Source organism: Peromyscus californicus, unplaced genomic scaffold (assembly GCF_007827085.1).
Source record: "Peromyscus californicus insignis strain IS unplaced genomic scaffold, ASM782708v3 Scaffold_17__1_contigs__length_78620276, whole genome shotgun sequence".
Taxonomy (NCBI): domain Eukaryota; kingdom Metazoa; phylum Chordata; class Mammalia; order Rodentia; family Cricetidae; genus Peromyscus; species Peromyscus californicus.
Genome location: NW_026294469.1, coordinates 31,863,432 through 31,879,358, shown reverse-complemented (window position 1 = coordinate 31,879,358; position 15,927 = coordinate 31,863,432). Strand labels below are relative to the sequence as shown.

General features: G+C 43.2%; 1 protein-coding gene across 1 annotated transcript; it reads right to left on the bottom strand.

Annotated features, from left to right (window-relative positions):
* Window positions 1-1,258: 1,258 nt before the first annotated feature.
* Window positions 1,259-12,876, bottom strand: LOC128113082 (C1GALT1-specific chaperone 1-like). The gene is given in 2 exon segments (XM_052742755.1): window positions 1,259-2,184; window positions 12,726-12,876. Coding segments are annotated over 2 exon segments (1,017 nt in total). The 3' UTR covers window positions 1,259-1,318.
* Window positions 12,877-15,927: the final 3,051 nt, after the last annotated feature.

The following is a 15,927-nucleotide window of genomic DNA, read 5'->3' as shown; positions in this document are numbered from 1 at the left end:
CATTTTAAGTCTCCAAGAGATGTCATGACTCTCCAAAAAAGGCTTCCTAGTATTTATTAACCAAAAAACAAAAATGTTTCACAAATAGCTTAATCAAACTTCCCATGCTCCTATTTGAATATTTCCTCTTCCCATTCTTGATAGGAACAAAGAATGACTTGCCAAGTTTTTTAATATTCCTTCATGTTACTGACTAATATGAATCCAGTAAATATACTTCACTGGCAGATATACAACAGTGAGCAAGCACGTTCTTTTTTCTCCCTTCCTTTACAGGCATGTGGCCACATATGTATGATTTCAATGTGTTATGATAAAGGCTGTGCTTGAATCTCATGTGAACATAGAAGGGGGCTCTCACATGAGTAAGGAAAAGGAAAGCGCATGAACAATTTCAAAAAGAGAAGAGATAGAAGATGAGGGGGTGTTTGGTAAAAAAAAAAAGTGGGGGACAAAAGTGTTCCTGGCAGTGCGAAGCCTGCTAGAGAGAGAGAGTAAGGTGTGAGAGAAAGTCATAGTGTTTGGAGTGCAGGAGACAGAGAACCATGTGGAACTGCAAAGACCAGTAAGGGCACTGGGAAGGTTCAGTCAGTCTAAGAATGTAGGTTTCACTCCAAGGGCACTGGCTCCATCAGTTTGTGCCTTGCAAGGTTCACTCTGGTTGCCTAGTGTGGGTAAAGAGTCGGAAGAAGGTGACACATTGGGTGTGGGGGCAGGGCTGGTGTAGTGGATAGCTGTTCTGTCTATGGCCTTGAAACTCCACCCCTAGAGATGCAGCAAGTAACCATCCCACCTACCTATGACATTGAAGTACCTGCCCCTGGGACACGGCCCAGGGCTACCCTTAAGACCTGAGACTTGTGAAGGCCTCTCTCTTCGATCCCTCATGGGACTTGGATGCTGAGACAGTCTCAGGCAGAAGAACAGCATGGGACCATGCCTCATCATTCCAGGACCCTGCAACAATCCCTCTGTTCTGTCTTGTGAGTTTTCCTTTCTTTTTTTTTTAAACCAATACAGCACAGATTTTAATGTCTACAATTTAGTCTTCATCACATAAATATAATATTTATAAATATGTATTTGCAAAATTGCTATTCTTAAAACATTTATTTCTAACACATTAAAATTTCTTACAAGTGATTTTAGGGAAAAATACCATTCCATTTGAAAATGTACAAGTAGACTTCAATGTGTGATTATACCAGCGTAACCAGATTAAGAAAAAGAAACACACTACTGTGTTAGATGCATTATCAATTAGAAACCATGATAATATGTCTTAATGTGGTTACCAAATGCATGCTCTTGCTTTTTGTCAGTCATTCTCAGAACCATTTGGAGGTAAGAAAACCAATGCATCATTGAAAATATGTCCAAATGCCCTAAGCCGGTACACCCCATACATCATCACATGCATCTGATTAGGAGTCAATCCATTAAAAGTAACAGCCGTATCAGAACAGCATCCTTCAACTACCTGGTTTGGGTGGTTAGTCATTGCCTCTTTAATGAAAAGCCCAACAGATTTGGTATTAAATACATCTTTTCCATTGGCGTCTTCTGCATTTTCTGCAAATACTCCAGCATATTTCAGGCAGACTGCTAGCTGCTTATCTTCAGATATCTTCCAAATCATCCCTCCTTGTTCAGGACACTTTTCAGGAACATTGAGAAGGCTGTTGAGTCTTTTCATTGATTCTATGCTTAAGACAATTCCTCCATCCACACTCACATATTCAAGGTCTCCAGATTTTACAGCGTGTCCTAGATAGAAAGGTTGTGATGGATCCTTTTTTAACAAAAAATATTTTAGATTTTCAATAACAGCAAAAGTAGTGGGGCGTGCAAGGAAGAACCAGTTGTACTGGTCGCGTGCAAGGAAGAACCAGTTGTACTGGTCTCTGTATTTATCAAAAGCATATTTGTAAGCCTCCCTCATCATCTACCATATGTCATTCGTGTCCACATTAATTGACTCAAACACGTTAACATTTTCAGAACTGAAGAACTCTGCTTTGTCACAGTGTTTGGTCCAAGTCTCCTTTACTGCAGCCCAAAGACTCACATCTTTGGGTTTTACAAGAACAATACAGTATACCTGGAAGCTCTTACTAAGCTCCATGCGTTCAGTCTCTGAGATTTTCAAGATATCTTCTTTGTTAGGAGCTTGAGTTTTCCTTTCTTAATAAATCCCTTTGCCCTTTAAGCAAACTCTGTGGATTTCTCACTTTGGGGAGGGGGGTTGAAAAATGAGCTAAAAGGTTGGTGCAGTCATTGGGGTGGACAATAGTGTCCTAAACTAATCATTGGCAGCAGAAATAAGTGGATGGTTTCAGAGATAGTTGGGAGTAGTTGAATGTGGTTTACTGGCTTGAAAGAGTCAAGGAAAGGTAGGTAGCAAGAGGGATGTCATCAGAGGCATCTTTGAGGGGGAATATTGGATCCAAAGTGCTGCATCAGATCCGGACAAGGAGGACACACTTAAGAAGCATCTGTAAATAGATGATAATAGAAGCTGTAGGGATGGATTAAACCACCAGCTGTGTGGAGTATGAAGAAAGGAAGCGTTAAGTCAGAGCTTTGAGGAACAGCAGCCTGTAAAGGCAGGTTGGAGCTCAGAGGGGTTTCCAGTAGCTGAGACCAACCGGAGAGGTTGGAGCAGAAAGTCAGGCGAATTCAAAGTGACTGAAGCTCAATAAGAGGGTGGTCAGCAGTGCCCACTGTTGCCAAAGGCCAAATGACAGGAGGTCTGTGGGGATGCAGAGCGGCTGTGAGGCTCAGGTCCAGACCACCGTGAAGGAAGGAGTGAACCAGAGTTCAGCATTTTCAGAAAGTGAATGTAAACAATTTCAGGAAGTTCGTTATACCTACATGTGAAGGCAGGTAAAGGGGAGATTGAGAGTCTGTCATCACATAAATAATCTCCTAGGTGACACACTGGTCCATTTTCACACAAGTTTTCAAGATAATGACTTCAACTCTCATTCTGTTTGAGAGCACAGACTCAGCCGATGACAGGTCTTCTAACTCCTCTCAAATTTCCTTTCTTGAAACAAAATTATCTCTCTTTAATGAGGCTTGGCAAACCTATCACCCTCTAATTATTTTTGTGACTGTCCTCAGAATGGTTTCCAAATTCTTGGAGTTTCTCTTTAATCTCTGAAGCATCATGAAATAGAAACCTAGCAACACGAAATACAGTAGGGACCCATCAACTAAGTGACAGAAACTGACTCGCTAAACAAAGAAATGACTCCTCCCCGAAAAAGGAGAGCATACACAAACAGAAACACAGAAGGGCAGAAACCGGAACAGTTTGGGCATCTTCATGGCAGGAAATGGTGACACAATCTCTTGAAGATGTGGCTACTGGTCTAGCCTGCGGGTGGCCACAAGCTAAGCTTTGGCCAGGAGAAGGAAGGTGTCTTAATTGTCGATACCATGATGGGTGGAGTAGATTTCCACCAAGGCATAAGTTGGATGCCTCAGAGGGAAGCAGGCTGGACATACACCATAGCCCATAGGGGATTCAAGTAATGGGGTTAAGAACTAGTTCTCAAGAGTAAGTATTTGTCTAGCTGCATGCGAGGCCTCATGCCGAGCCCTGAATGAGAGAAACTCAATTTTTCCCCAGTGTGCCCTTTCTGTCACTGACATTCCTCCTATGGCTCTTTTCTTTCTTTCTTTCTTTCTTTTCCCCCAAGACAGGGTTTCTTTGTGTAGTTTTGGTGCCTGTCCTGGATCTCACTCTGTAGACCAGGCTGGCCTCGAACTCACAGAGATATGCCTGCCTCTGCCTCTTGAGTGCTGGCATTAAAGGCGTGCGCCACCACCACCACCCGGCTTCTATGGCTCTTTTCTACCTGCGTCTTCATTCGCCACCTCTTTCCTGAGCAGAAACAGGAGGCAGATCTTCACGACTAGGGAAGAGCACATTGTTGTCATTTCCCTGGCCAGTCTCCCTCCTCACTCTGAATTAAAGTTCAAATCCCAGAACTCATTCTGGGACATTGATGGATGGAGCATCTACAATGGGTACCTCTCTTACCTGCCTCATTTGACTGTTAGAGGCAGCTGGAATGGAAAATTCAGACCCCTGAGTATGTTCTGAATCTAATGGTTCCATTTGGCTGGGTCCCCAGACAGAGGAACTGGAGAGCAACCAAATACCCACTCTTCTTTGCACTAGGCACATGCAGGCAGCCGAGAACCTTTAATGCCTTGATGGTTAAATAACTTCACAAACTTTCACTGCTGTCCCAGCCTGGACTTGTCCTTTATGCATCTCAGCCAATATTAAATTGTATGCGAAAAGAAATGTCGAGACCTTTCTCTTTTTAACTCAATTATGGAGAAACCACTGGAAAATTCGTAGGTAAATTAGAGTCTTTTTAAACAGTCATGTCTTGCTTTACAAAACAGGTATGTTTGTGGAAAGACATGAGCAAATGATTTAGAGGTTTTTGTTGTTGTTGGATTAATTTGTATTTGTTTCTCATAGGCTCGTAAGAATGCCATCACTTCTGCCTAAGCTTTAGTCTTTCCAAGTACAATAATGTGTCAGCAAAGTTTGCTGACTTCTTAGGTAGCCAGCCTGAATTCAAATCCAGTTCCACATTTTTTTTTCTAGCTTTATTCCCTTGCACATGCTGCCTAGTGTTTCAGGAACCCATTTTCCATCTTTGTAAAAGATGGCTAATGTCTTAGCAAGCATCTGGCTTAGCAGAAGCTAAACAGTCAATAAATTTTAGTAGCTGTTATTACTTCTAGATTTCTAAGTCTCTGTACCCCCCCATCTATGTTACAGAATTAGTAACTTAAAAACATTAAAAAGTATTATTAAAGGGGGCTGGAGAGATGATGCAGTGGTTAAGAGCACTTAACACTCTTGCCGAGGGCCCGAGTCAGTTCCCAGCACCCATATGGTAGCTCACAACCATCTATAAATCCATTTCTAGGGGACATGACATCCTCTTCTGCCCTCCTTGGGCACCAGACACACAGAACACTCACATGTGAAACTAAAATAAGTAAAATGTATAACTCAGGGGTTTTTAGTAAGTAGTCATCTGTAGCATTGGATGAGAAGTGGTTTCATAAACTCTCACAAATGCTAAGATTCATAGTTACTGGTCTCTTGTATAAAATGTCACAGTGCTCACATATAACCTGTGCACAGTATCTTGAACGGGGATACTCTTAAACTGTATTGACTGGTTTTCTCCTTGCTGTGATCAAAAGACTCTGAAAGTCACATAGGGAATGCATCAGGACACAGTCTCATTAGTGGCAGCAGGAATATGTGGCGAGCCCTACTCACATAGCATAGAATAAGCCAGAAGGAGAAGTACCCCTAGTGATCGACTTCGGCCAGCCAGCCCCTACCTCCTAAAAGCTCCATGGCCCTCAATGTTGTGCCCAAGCTCAGGATCAGGCATTCAAAACATGAGCCCAGGGCAGACACTCCAAACCACTATATGAACTTCTCATGAGGTGGCATACCAATAAATCCATGGTAGGTTATAAATATTCATATCCTAAAAGGTTTCACTAGCCTTACCTGCTGAACACTGCAGCTGAGCAGCCTAGCGCACTGTGAAGTTATTGTGTGACACTATTCCTGGGACACATGAACAAACATCTAGTTATCCACTGCCCCCCTCAAAAAAAAAAAAGGCAACTGGAGACAGACTAAACTACAGATACCACTAAAGTCCAACTTGGTGAGCCAATGAGAGTTTTGGGGGTGGCGGTTACTTACAGGAATATGGGTGAGGGGATTAATGATTCACAGAGAGCTGCATCACCAAAGCCCACCCCAGCACGGGTGACAGCTCACAAAAGCTGGAGACCGGAAGCACCTACCACACTATGGCAGGCAGCTCAACAGGTCCTTTGCGGGCGGCTCAGTTGGTCTGAGCCTCCTCCAGGCAGCTAGGTTGGTATTTCTCTCTTCAACACAGTTTCTTCCATGCTGCTCCTCTGGTCCGAGAGTCTTCGAGGCCATTCTGCTGGTCTGAGAGTGTCTTCAGGAGTCATCACCACTTAAATATGCTTGGTGAGGGAGAGACCTAGCGAATCTGGTCCATTTCAGGGACTTCCTGAAGCCTTTGAGACGTTTTCCTTCCAGAGTTTCGCAAACTTCCCTGAAGACAAAATGTTTTACCTCCCTTTACAACAATCCTATTCTTTCACCTCCTTTTTTATATCCTGTGTATCAAGACGTTTCCCTCCAAAATGAAATGTTTTAAGCCCAGAGGAAACTGCTGTTCCCTGGTCCTGTGGCTGACTGACTGTCCAGGTTACTTCTTGCTACCCAGCATCACAAGACAGAAATCACACCAAACATGACTAGCCTGGAGAAAGAATGAAATTCCACATGTGGTTTCTGCTGAGTGTATGTCATTTTCATAACTATCATAAAGTGGAAAAGTCCTGACTCAAACCACTTCAAATTGGGGGCCTGGTATTCTTTGATCTACAGATTACTTAACAGTACAGTGCCTCAATACAATAGATGTTCAATGTTAACTGTGGTTGGTACTAATTTGCCTAGAGAATACACGGTCAGAAAAATGTCCACCTGGGTGCCAGATAACTGCAAGTGATTCTTAAAGACATTGCTTCTGCAGTTAGTTAAACCTGTGGATTCAGAGCCCTTGGGTAGAAAGAGCTGACGATAGTCACAATGTTGTTAAAGAAATCACCACTATCTCTTTCCAGAACAGTTTCATCATCCCTAAAACAAACAGCACACTCACTAGTGGCCACTCACCATTCCTTGCTCTCCACAGCCCTGCAACCACTAATCTACTATCTGTCTGTATGGGTGTGTCTATTATGAACAACACAGATAAATAAAAGCATGTGATATGTGGTCTTTTGTGCCCATCTTATTGCCTTTAGCGTGTTGGTGTTTCCCATGTTCAGCTACTTTATAGAATGTACCAGTACTTCATTCCTTTTTGTGGATGAATGATTTTCTGATTTATGGATCCAATCCAATGTGTTTGATCATCTGGCTGATTGGACGTATGTTTTGGCAGATTCCACTTATTGGCTATTATGGGTGATATTGTTATAAACATTCATGCTTATATTTTCATGTAAACATGTTGAACCCTTTTGAAAAGTAAAAACTTTTTAAAAATGTATGTTCCATAAAACAGTTTAAAATTTATTAATATATTTCAAGCAGAGTAAAAAAGCATATAAATATAATAAAACCAAGGACCTAACACACAAAAATAAAGACAATCAATATTTTAAGATATTTTCCCTACCCAGACCATAATATTGTAGTGACATAGCCTATGTCCCGCTTTCTTCCAGACATCCAAGGTAACCACTTAATGCAAGTTAAGAAGTTATTTCTGGCCGGGCGGTGGTGGCGCACGCCTTTAATCCCAGCACTCGGGAGGCAGAGGCAGGCGGATCTCTGTGAGTTCGAGGCCAGCCTGGTCTCCAAAGCGAGTTCCAGGAAAGGCGCAAAGCTACACAGAGAAACCCTGTCTCGAAAAACCAAAAAAAAAAAAAAAAAAAAGAAGTTATTTCTGCTGTATGAGTGAGTTTAGTATAATGCACTAAGAGACACACTTGCTTGCTGTGCCTAGCTCAAATGTGTTTGCTTATGCAGAGTCAGGTAGCATATTTATCCATTTCCCTTCTGCTGAATTGTAGGTTGTTTCTTGGGTTTTGTGGATATAGGCAATGATTCAGAAGTCAGATTGTCTTATTCAAGGCATGGCTAGTTATGTCAGTGACATTTAGATGGTTAAGTCCTTGACTGGAGGGGCCTTCTAACCTCTTCTAGAGACTGGCGAGGAGTTTGGATTGGGCATTGTGGGAAGTATTTTTTTTTTTCCAGAGCTGAGAACCGAACCCAGGGCCTTGCGTTTGCTAAGCAAGCGCTCTACCACTGAGCTAAATCCCCAACCCCGGGAAGTATTTTTTTAAGCCCACACTTCACACTATTTTATGTCTCTGACAAAGATGGTCCTAATTCTATCCCCTGTAAATATGACCTTAGTGATAAATAAGGTTGCTGTAAAGGATCAGGCTAAGAGGATTGTGCATCCTTACTAAAAGGAGAGATGGCTCAGTGGTTAAGAGCACTAGCTGCTCTTCCAGAGGTCCTAATTCAATTCCCAGCAACCACATGGTGGCTCATAATCATCTATAATGGGATCTGATGTCCTCTTCTGGGTGTACAGGCATACATGCAGACAGAGCACTCATACCTTAAAAAATACTTTAAAATAGAAAAAGATGGGTTTTTGTTTTTGTTTTGTTTTTAAAAAAAGGAGAAAGCTACAACACGGAGGCATGCACACCAGGAGTGTGCAGAGGTGAGAGCAGAAACTGGTGTGGTGCACTCCAAACTCAGGAACGCCAGATTTCATCAGGACTCTGGAGAGTGGCCTGTGGCAGGTTTTTCTTCAGAAGGAACCACTGCTACTGACTTGTGGACTCTGGAACTATGAAACAGTCAGTTTCTGTTGTTTGGGACACCCACTCTGTGGTACATTGTTACAGCAGCCCTAGCAAACTGACTAATCCGCATTGCAGTGATTCCTCATGGCCCCCAAATGAAGGGAAGTCAGCGGGTATCGCAACTCAGACGTGTTGGACACCGTTTCCCCAGTGTTCGTCACGCTGAGTGACTTCTTCGAGCTTGTTTGTTCGAGTACTTGGTTGCTGGTTTTCTCCTTAATTCTATATACTGACCCCTCATGTTTTCTTTCCTCTTAAACCATTTACAGTCAGTTTGAGACTCACTGTTCTTCAATATAACTTACAGTGGTCACCCCCACACCTCGATACAGGGAGATGATATTTCCACTTTAGGGGGGCTTGTTCTAGGAGAGAGAAAGTACAAAGTGAAAGAGATATCCCATAATTAATAGACTTGATTCTGAGGCGCCTCTGTGTTCGAGCAGTCACCGCCGGAAGAAACTCACTAGCAGAAAGTCCGGTGGGGGAAAAAAAAAACATTGGCCAAGGACTCCTTTTCCTACTTCAAATACCTAAAACGTTCCGCTGAGCAAGACACTTCTGAGCCATGATGTAACAACAGTATTTGAAAACCAAGTGGAAAAATCCACCGAGGAAAGAGAAGAGGAAAGCTAAAACGGAGTGGAACATGAGAGAGGGAACTGAAGTAGGAAAGCCTCATCAACATTTGGAAAACAGAAAGGTCAGGCTTGGGAGTCTACACCACCAAGCTCATCAATGAGCCGAAGCCAAGTGTGGTAGCATACACAAATTTCCAAAGCATGGACTTATTTGACAATATTCACACTGGAAAAAAATAATGTACATGGATAAAATACATATGATTTCACAGTAATAGTTACTTCTGGGGATGATATACAGCAGAAAAAGTAGAAGCGACTTTGGAAGCCCTGGGAGAGTGAAGGGCTTTGAGACGACTGTCGGTAAAGGCCTACGTTATCTAACAGTGGGTCTGATGTCCTAGTTTCTAACAGTGTCCTGACACTGTCAGAAAATCCGCGGACATTATCACCAAAGCGTCAGAATACTATCAAAATGTGGGTCGTCTATTAACTGCCATTTCCAAGAGGAAACAGCACTGTTTAGTCAGGGACCAAGTTCTCACTGCCGCATCCGCCCGGCTGCGGAGCCTGTAATCTTAAAATCTGCACCGCACCGCCTTTCTCTGTGCACGACATACTAAACTGCCAGTGCTACTGTCACCGAGAAAGAAAAGAGCGATTTCAGCTCTACAGCTAGAAACCCCTTTAAAAGAGCAAACAGCTAGAAGGTTCAGATGCCCATCTGAACCTCAAAGATTACATTTGGCTTGTAGGACAGCAAAGCTCTTCCCCAAAGCTCCGGGAGGAGGGGTAAATGGCAGCATTTAGCTTTTGTGACTGAACCGTGGGGGCCTTGGAACCCTTCCACTCACTTGAAAAACGGTCGCCCATCTGACATTAATAGAAAACGACCATTAAAAAGCTTTATGCCATTCTGTTCTCCTGCTTCTGGTCCCTGTTTGCCTTTGTTGCTGCTGGCATTTTATAAATTATGGATGCGCGTAGGTGCGGCTGTTCCCACGTTTCCTCTGTAGTGCCGCTCGCTCCCCGCGCCTGCCTCGCATCCTTCCTCTGAGCAATGGACCACGCAGCCCAGACCCCACATCAGTGTAATTAGCGCGCGGCACACGGCTCGAGTGTCAGGACTGCTTCCACTCACTGCCAACCTTCTGCCAGCCCCTGTCATTCACGCCAAAGTCTGCCAGGCGGGCGGCAAGGCCAGCAGCACGGCCTCCGCAGCAGGGAAGGGATGCTCAAGGTGCACATGGTCCTCTACTGCCAGCCTGGGTACTGAGACAGCACTGGGGTGTGACAGCGGCCTCACACAATGTCTGATCACAAAGTCAAACAAGGCAAAAAGACGGGATGGTGATATCTGCCCTTTAAGACCAGCGATAGAGAAATGGAGGAGGGGGTAGATGGAAGGAGGGTAGAAGTTTCCTGTATGTGTCTCTGTAGCTGGCATGGATTTTATGAGCCACGAGACATGTTTCCCAAGCTATGCACGGGTGAGTTGTGTGGTTTGGGTGGGAGTAGAGAATATTGGCTGTTCTATATTAAGGAGAAATTGTTTTTATTTAAACTAATTTTAATTTTTGAGACAGGATATCATGTACCTCAGGCTGCCCTCAAATTAGTTTATAGTTAAGGGTGAACTTGAACTTATGATGATCCTGGATTACAGATGTATACCACCACAACCAATTCATGCCATGCTGGAGAACTCAGGACTTCTTCATGCATGCTGCACAAATACTCTATCAACTTGAGCTATATTGCCACCCCTGGACTTTTTTATTGAAAAAAAAACCCCTAGGATCTGAATTATTTTAAAGCATACATGTTGTATCTATATTATATATCACCAAACCCATAATTTCATGTATATAAAATTATAAAAGTAGCTATGATCATGCATCCAATCTATTTTAAAGAGAACATTATAATTAAATTCTGTACCAGGGACACAGATAAAAGGTACACAATTGACATGGGATTTGGGAAGAGCTGCAAGAGGACCAGAACCTCAATTGTTGGAGTCTTGGGACTTTAAGAATAAGACCTTAGTGAAAGTAGAGGGTTTTCCAAAGTTACAATGGCTTCATGCATTCCAGAAAGGCCACTTCTTGGCTGCTGAGAGATGCATGGAACCCAGGTTAAGATCCTCAGGGTCCCACCAAAGCAGGGACCAGGTTTTATTCACCCCTGTACCCTAGGTAGGAGATCCTTAAAATTTTTTGTTAGGAAATCAATGAACTGTAGTTCACATTCTCCTTTTCTTCTCCCAGAAGGTGAACCTGGGCCCACAGGCATCACTGGACACATCCAAAATGACAAAACTGACGCAAAAACCCCGCATCTCCTGACTTGGGGTTCTGGTGAGGGTCCTGTTTATTCTCTAACCTTGAAACCACCTCGCTGTGTCTTCTTCTGTCTCTTGCTGACATCCACTGCAGAGAGCCACTTGGGGATTCCAGGGATGGGAAAAAGACTCAAGAAGAGTAGGAAAGGGCAGAAGAAGATGCCATTTGCCTTGGGCCCTCCTTTGTAACACTCCTGCCCACCCTCACCACAAGTACCAGTGGAAGGGCCATTCTGAGCAACCAGGGAGCTAGAAGGAGGGTGGTGACCTCCGAGCGGCTCTCTGTGACACCTGTCAGTCATCCCAGAGCAGAGAGGTGTACGGAGAGACTTCATTTCCTTGGCATGTGTGTATGAGACACACAAAGTTTACACAGGAGGCCCGTTCATGCTCTGTCTCTGGGGTTAATATTTAATTAGACAGTTTAAAATGTGTACCATTACTAGGGAGGCTGCCTTGGTGCTTGCCTCTTCCCTCTGGGATTCGGGGTTTAGACATAGAATTCCGAACCTTTCATGGTTCCCATGGCAACCTCACCACTGATGACTCTAAGATGAGCACAGGGGTCAGCAAAGGCACAGTGAACACCCCAGTGTAGAAGACTGAGAGTGCTCTTGAGCCATCTCCTCCAAGGGTTCAGCCAAAGGCCGTCTGACGGTGGCCAGTGTCACGGATCTCACTCTCCCAAAGGTAGTATGTCAATTCTGGACCACTTTGAGGGTGCCAGAGGCACTCTGTAGATTAAACTTAAGTCATTTGCTTCTAGGCTTGCGTTTAAAACTATGGCCATAGACACCAACTTGAATTTCTTTTCTTTTTTTTTCTGAAAAATTCCTCTTCTTTATAAGTTCTTAGCTGTCATTTTTTAAGCATTTATTAAATGTTCTTTTAGCCCTCCATCCCATGCAGAAATTGCAGCATAAGACTAGCCAAAATTTCTATTGGAAACAGGAACTCAACCCCACATTTATTTTGTTGCATAAATTTTTCTTTCAGTAAGCCATGTGCCATTGTTAGGAACTATGTATAAATGTTTAATTTGCGTGTCTCTTTACTTAAAACCTAGGAGGACTGACCCGAGAGGAAGCCATCATTGGTCATTTTTGGTTTGCTTATTTCTAGCTGACCTTTCAGAAGCTGGTACTCATTGAATTTACTTTCGTTCTCAACTCTATCCTGTTCTCAAACATGAGAAGGCTGCCTTTCAGTTTTCTGAGTTGGCAAACCCTGAGCAGGAGGAATGAGGACAGAGCCCTTAAACAGGCACGTGTGGACACTGTAGGACTTGGTGTGCTTGTCCATACCTTCTGTCCCACCTGATGTCAGCATATGGACAGCTCTGTGCCCAAGGTCAGCAGTCCACTCTAGGGCGTCCAGCCCCTTATCTGCTCTTCTCTCCTCCCCTTCCTTCAAAAACCCTGGGTAGGGGTTAAAGCTTCCAATAGCCGCCGCCATTGCCTGATGGACATAGAAGCCAGTGGATAAATGCCCAGCTTGCCAAAGGGAAAATCCAGCCAAGAAACGGTCTCCAGAGGGGCCCCAGGGAGGCTAAGGGCCAGCAGCACCTGTGGTGACTGCTCAAGAATGCTCCCCACCCCCTGGTGGCACTTCCTCCCTGCGTCTCTCTTCTTTACTGTAACTTCCCAAGGAAAATATCTGCACTCAAGTTTGTGTCTCGGTCACCATGGGTATCCAACTACAGGCATCAAGAGATAGGAAGATAACTGTTGATTTGATTTCCCTGCATCTCTCTAGGTAAGTGTTGCTTTCAAAACTGCGTCACACTTAAACTCCCACTGGGAAAATGAAACATAGAAAATACAGAAAGCTTGGGAAATAGCTGAAGAGAGACACGTAATTATAACAATTATAACCCTACTACTTTAATAAAAAAAATACTAGATGGCAGTTTTCTATGCTATAGTTTCAATATTTCTGGAACTTTTTTTCAGATATTTAAATGTTATTTTATGTGTATGAGTGGTTTTTTTTTTTTGCATGTATGTCTGTGTACCGCGTGTGTGTCTCCTGCCCAAGGAGGTTAGAAGTGGGCATTGGATTTCCTGGGATGGAAATTATGGATGGTTGTGAGCTGCCATATGGTACTGGGACTCAAACTCAGGTCCTTTGCAAGAGCAACATGTCCCTGCTGAGCATTCTCTCCAACCCCTGTGGAGCATACTCTAACATCAAGAGAGTTATACTGTTATACCATTCAATGCCTCCTTATCTCTTCAATGTTACAAAATTATATGAAGACCATTATTTTCTTTTTTTAATGACTTATTTATTTTTATTTTACATGCATTGGTGTTTTGCCTGCATATACGTCTGTGTGAGGGTGTCCGATCCACTAGAACTGAAGCTACAGACAGTTGTGAGCTGTTATCTGGGTGCTGGGAATTGAACCCAGGTCCTCTGGAAGAGCAGCCAGTGCTCTTACCTGCTGAGCCATTTCTCCAGCCCCCATTATTTCAAAAGTATTGTTCACTAATTATCTTTATCTGTCAGTCTCCCTAGGGACCCTCTCCACTATTTTCATATGGTTACTTGTGACCTGTTTCCGAGTGTTTAAGGTGGTCATTCCTACTGTGGTGGACTTTGAGTATTTAAGACATCTAAGGTTCCTCTTCATCCCTCTTTTCTGTGCTGCTGTTAGTCACGTAATAAACCTTGGCAATCTGTTTCAGGTGAAAGGGGATGAGGCAAATAACTCCAGACAAGTCACTTGTTCCATTAACTGGGCAAATTACAAACAGCACAGTTTAGCGGGGCTGTACAAACCACATATGTACCCGTAAACTTGCTATCTTTGTTGGAGATTTCCTTCAAGTTTATTCCATGTTGAGTAGTACTCCAGGGACTTCTGAAGGGGTGCCTTTTTTTTCTTTTTAATTTTTTTTTTTTTTTTTTTTTGGTTTTTCGAGACAGGGTTTCTCTGTGTAGCTTTGCACCTTTTCCTGGAACTCACTTGGTAGCCCAGGCTGGCCTCGAACTCACAGAGATCGGCCTGGCTCTGCCTCCCGAGTGCTGGGATTAAAGGCATGTGCCACAACGCCTAACTAAGGGATATACTTTTTATTCCTTCTACTGATCACAGACTCCAGAATATCTCATTTATTTATTTACTGACATCACCTTATTTTCTACTGGCTTTTAAATACTGTGCCAATGAATTCAGAGTAATTCAATAACAAACTTATTTTTTGCATTAAATGTAAAAAAAATCCTTTATATGTAATTTTCATAATATAATCTCTAAGCTAGCTACTATTATTTTTCTTTTTTTTTTTTTTTTTTTTTGGTTTTTCGAGACAGGGTTTCTCTGTGTAGCTTTGCGCCTTTCCTGGAACTCACTTGGTAGACCAGGCTGGCCTCGAACTCACAGAGATCCGCCTGGCTCTGCCTCCCGAGTGCTGGGATTAAAGGCGTGCGCCACCACCGCCCGGCCTATTATTTTTCTTATTAAATAAATAAAGAAATGGGAACTGTGAGAGGTTCAGTAATTCGCCCAGAATTACATAAAATAGAGAATAAAATGCAAACTCATTTTATGATTAAACTATTTTTACTAACAATTAAATATCAAGGTGTTGGGAATGTAGCTCATTTGTTTAGAGTGCTTGCCTAGCATACACAATGCCCTGGGTTCAATCCTACCACCAGGTATGGTTCCCATGAATATAATCTCAGCATTTGGAAGATAGAGGCAGAAGGAATAGGGGTTAAAAGCTGTCCTCAGCTACATATTTAGTTTGGAGTTAGCCTAGGCTACATAAGATCCTGAGGGGGGTTGTTTGTTTGTTTGTTTGTTTGTTTGTTTAAAAAGGAAAGGGAAGGAAGGAAGGAGGGAGGGAGGGAGGGAGGGAGGGAGGGAGGGAGCCAGGGAGGGAAAAAAGGGAGAATAGTTGAATATTAACTCCCAGGACTGGTTTTCTGAAGAAGTAGGAAAGTCATTTGTTTGCTATAACCCGTGGGATATTAACATGTCCCCCTCATGTCAAGGCTTTACCAATTGCTTTACACTACCTTGAGGCCTTGAGAAGCATGCCATCCAGCATTCATTCTTTTGAGCCATGTATTAACTGTACATAGTCCTTGTGAAAGAAAACCACCCATCCTGGTGGGGTTCCTTAAGGTATTTGCTTTCACGGACATGCCAGCCTTCCTTATGTTCTCAGGTTCCTTCACCCCACGCTTCTCAGTACTTGCTGCAACTATCATTATTCCTCCTGGGCAGCTGCTTCAACTTTCTGCCACCTGAACTTCAACTATGCCCTTGAAATGCTGATTCAATTTCTGCTGTACTGAACTGAGGCTCAGGTAGCCTTCAGAACCTAAACTGATCACTTTATAAGACCCACAAAAAAAGTTGAAGTATGGGATAAGTAAACTTGACTGTGAGTGTCTGAATGAAAAGGCAATTCTAAAATTTAATACACAAACAGAATAGTAGGCATGGTGGTAAACTCCTGTAATTCCAGCATGAGGGAGAGGAAGCAGGAG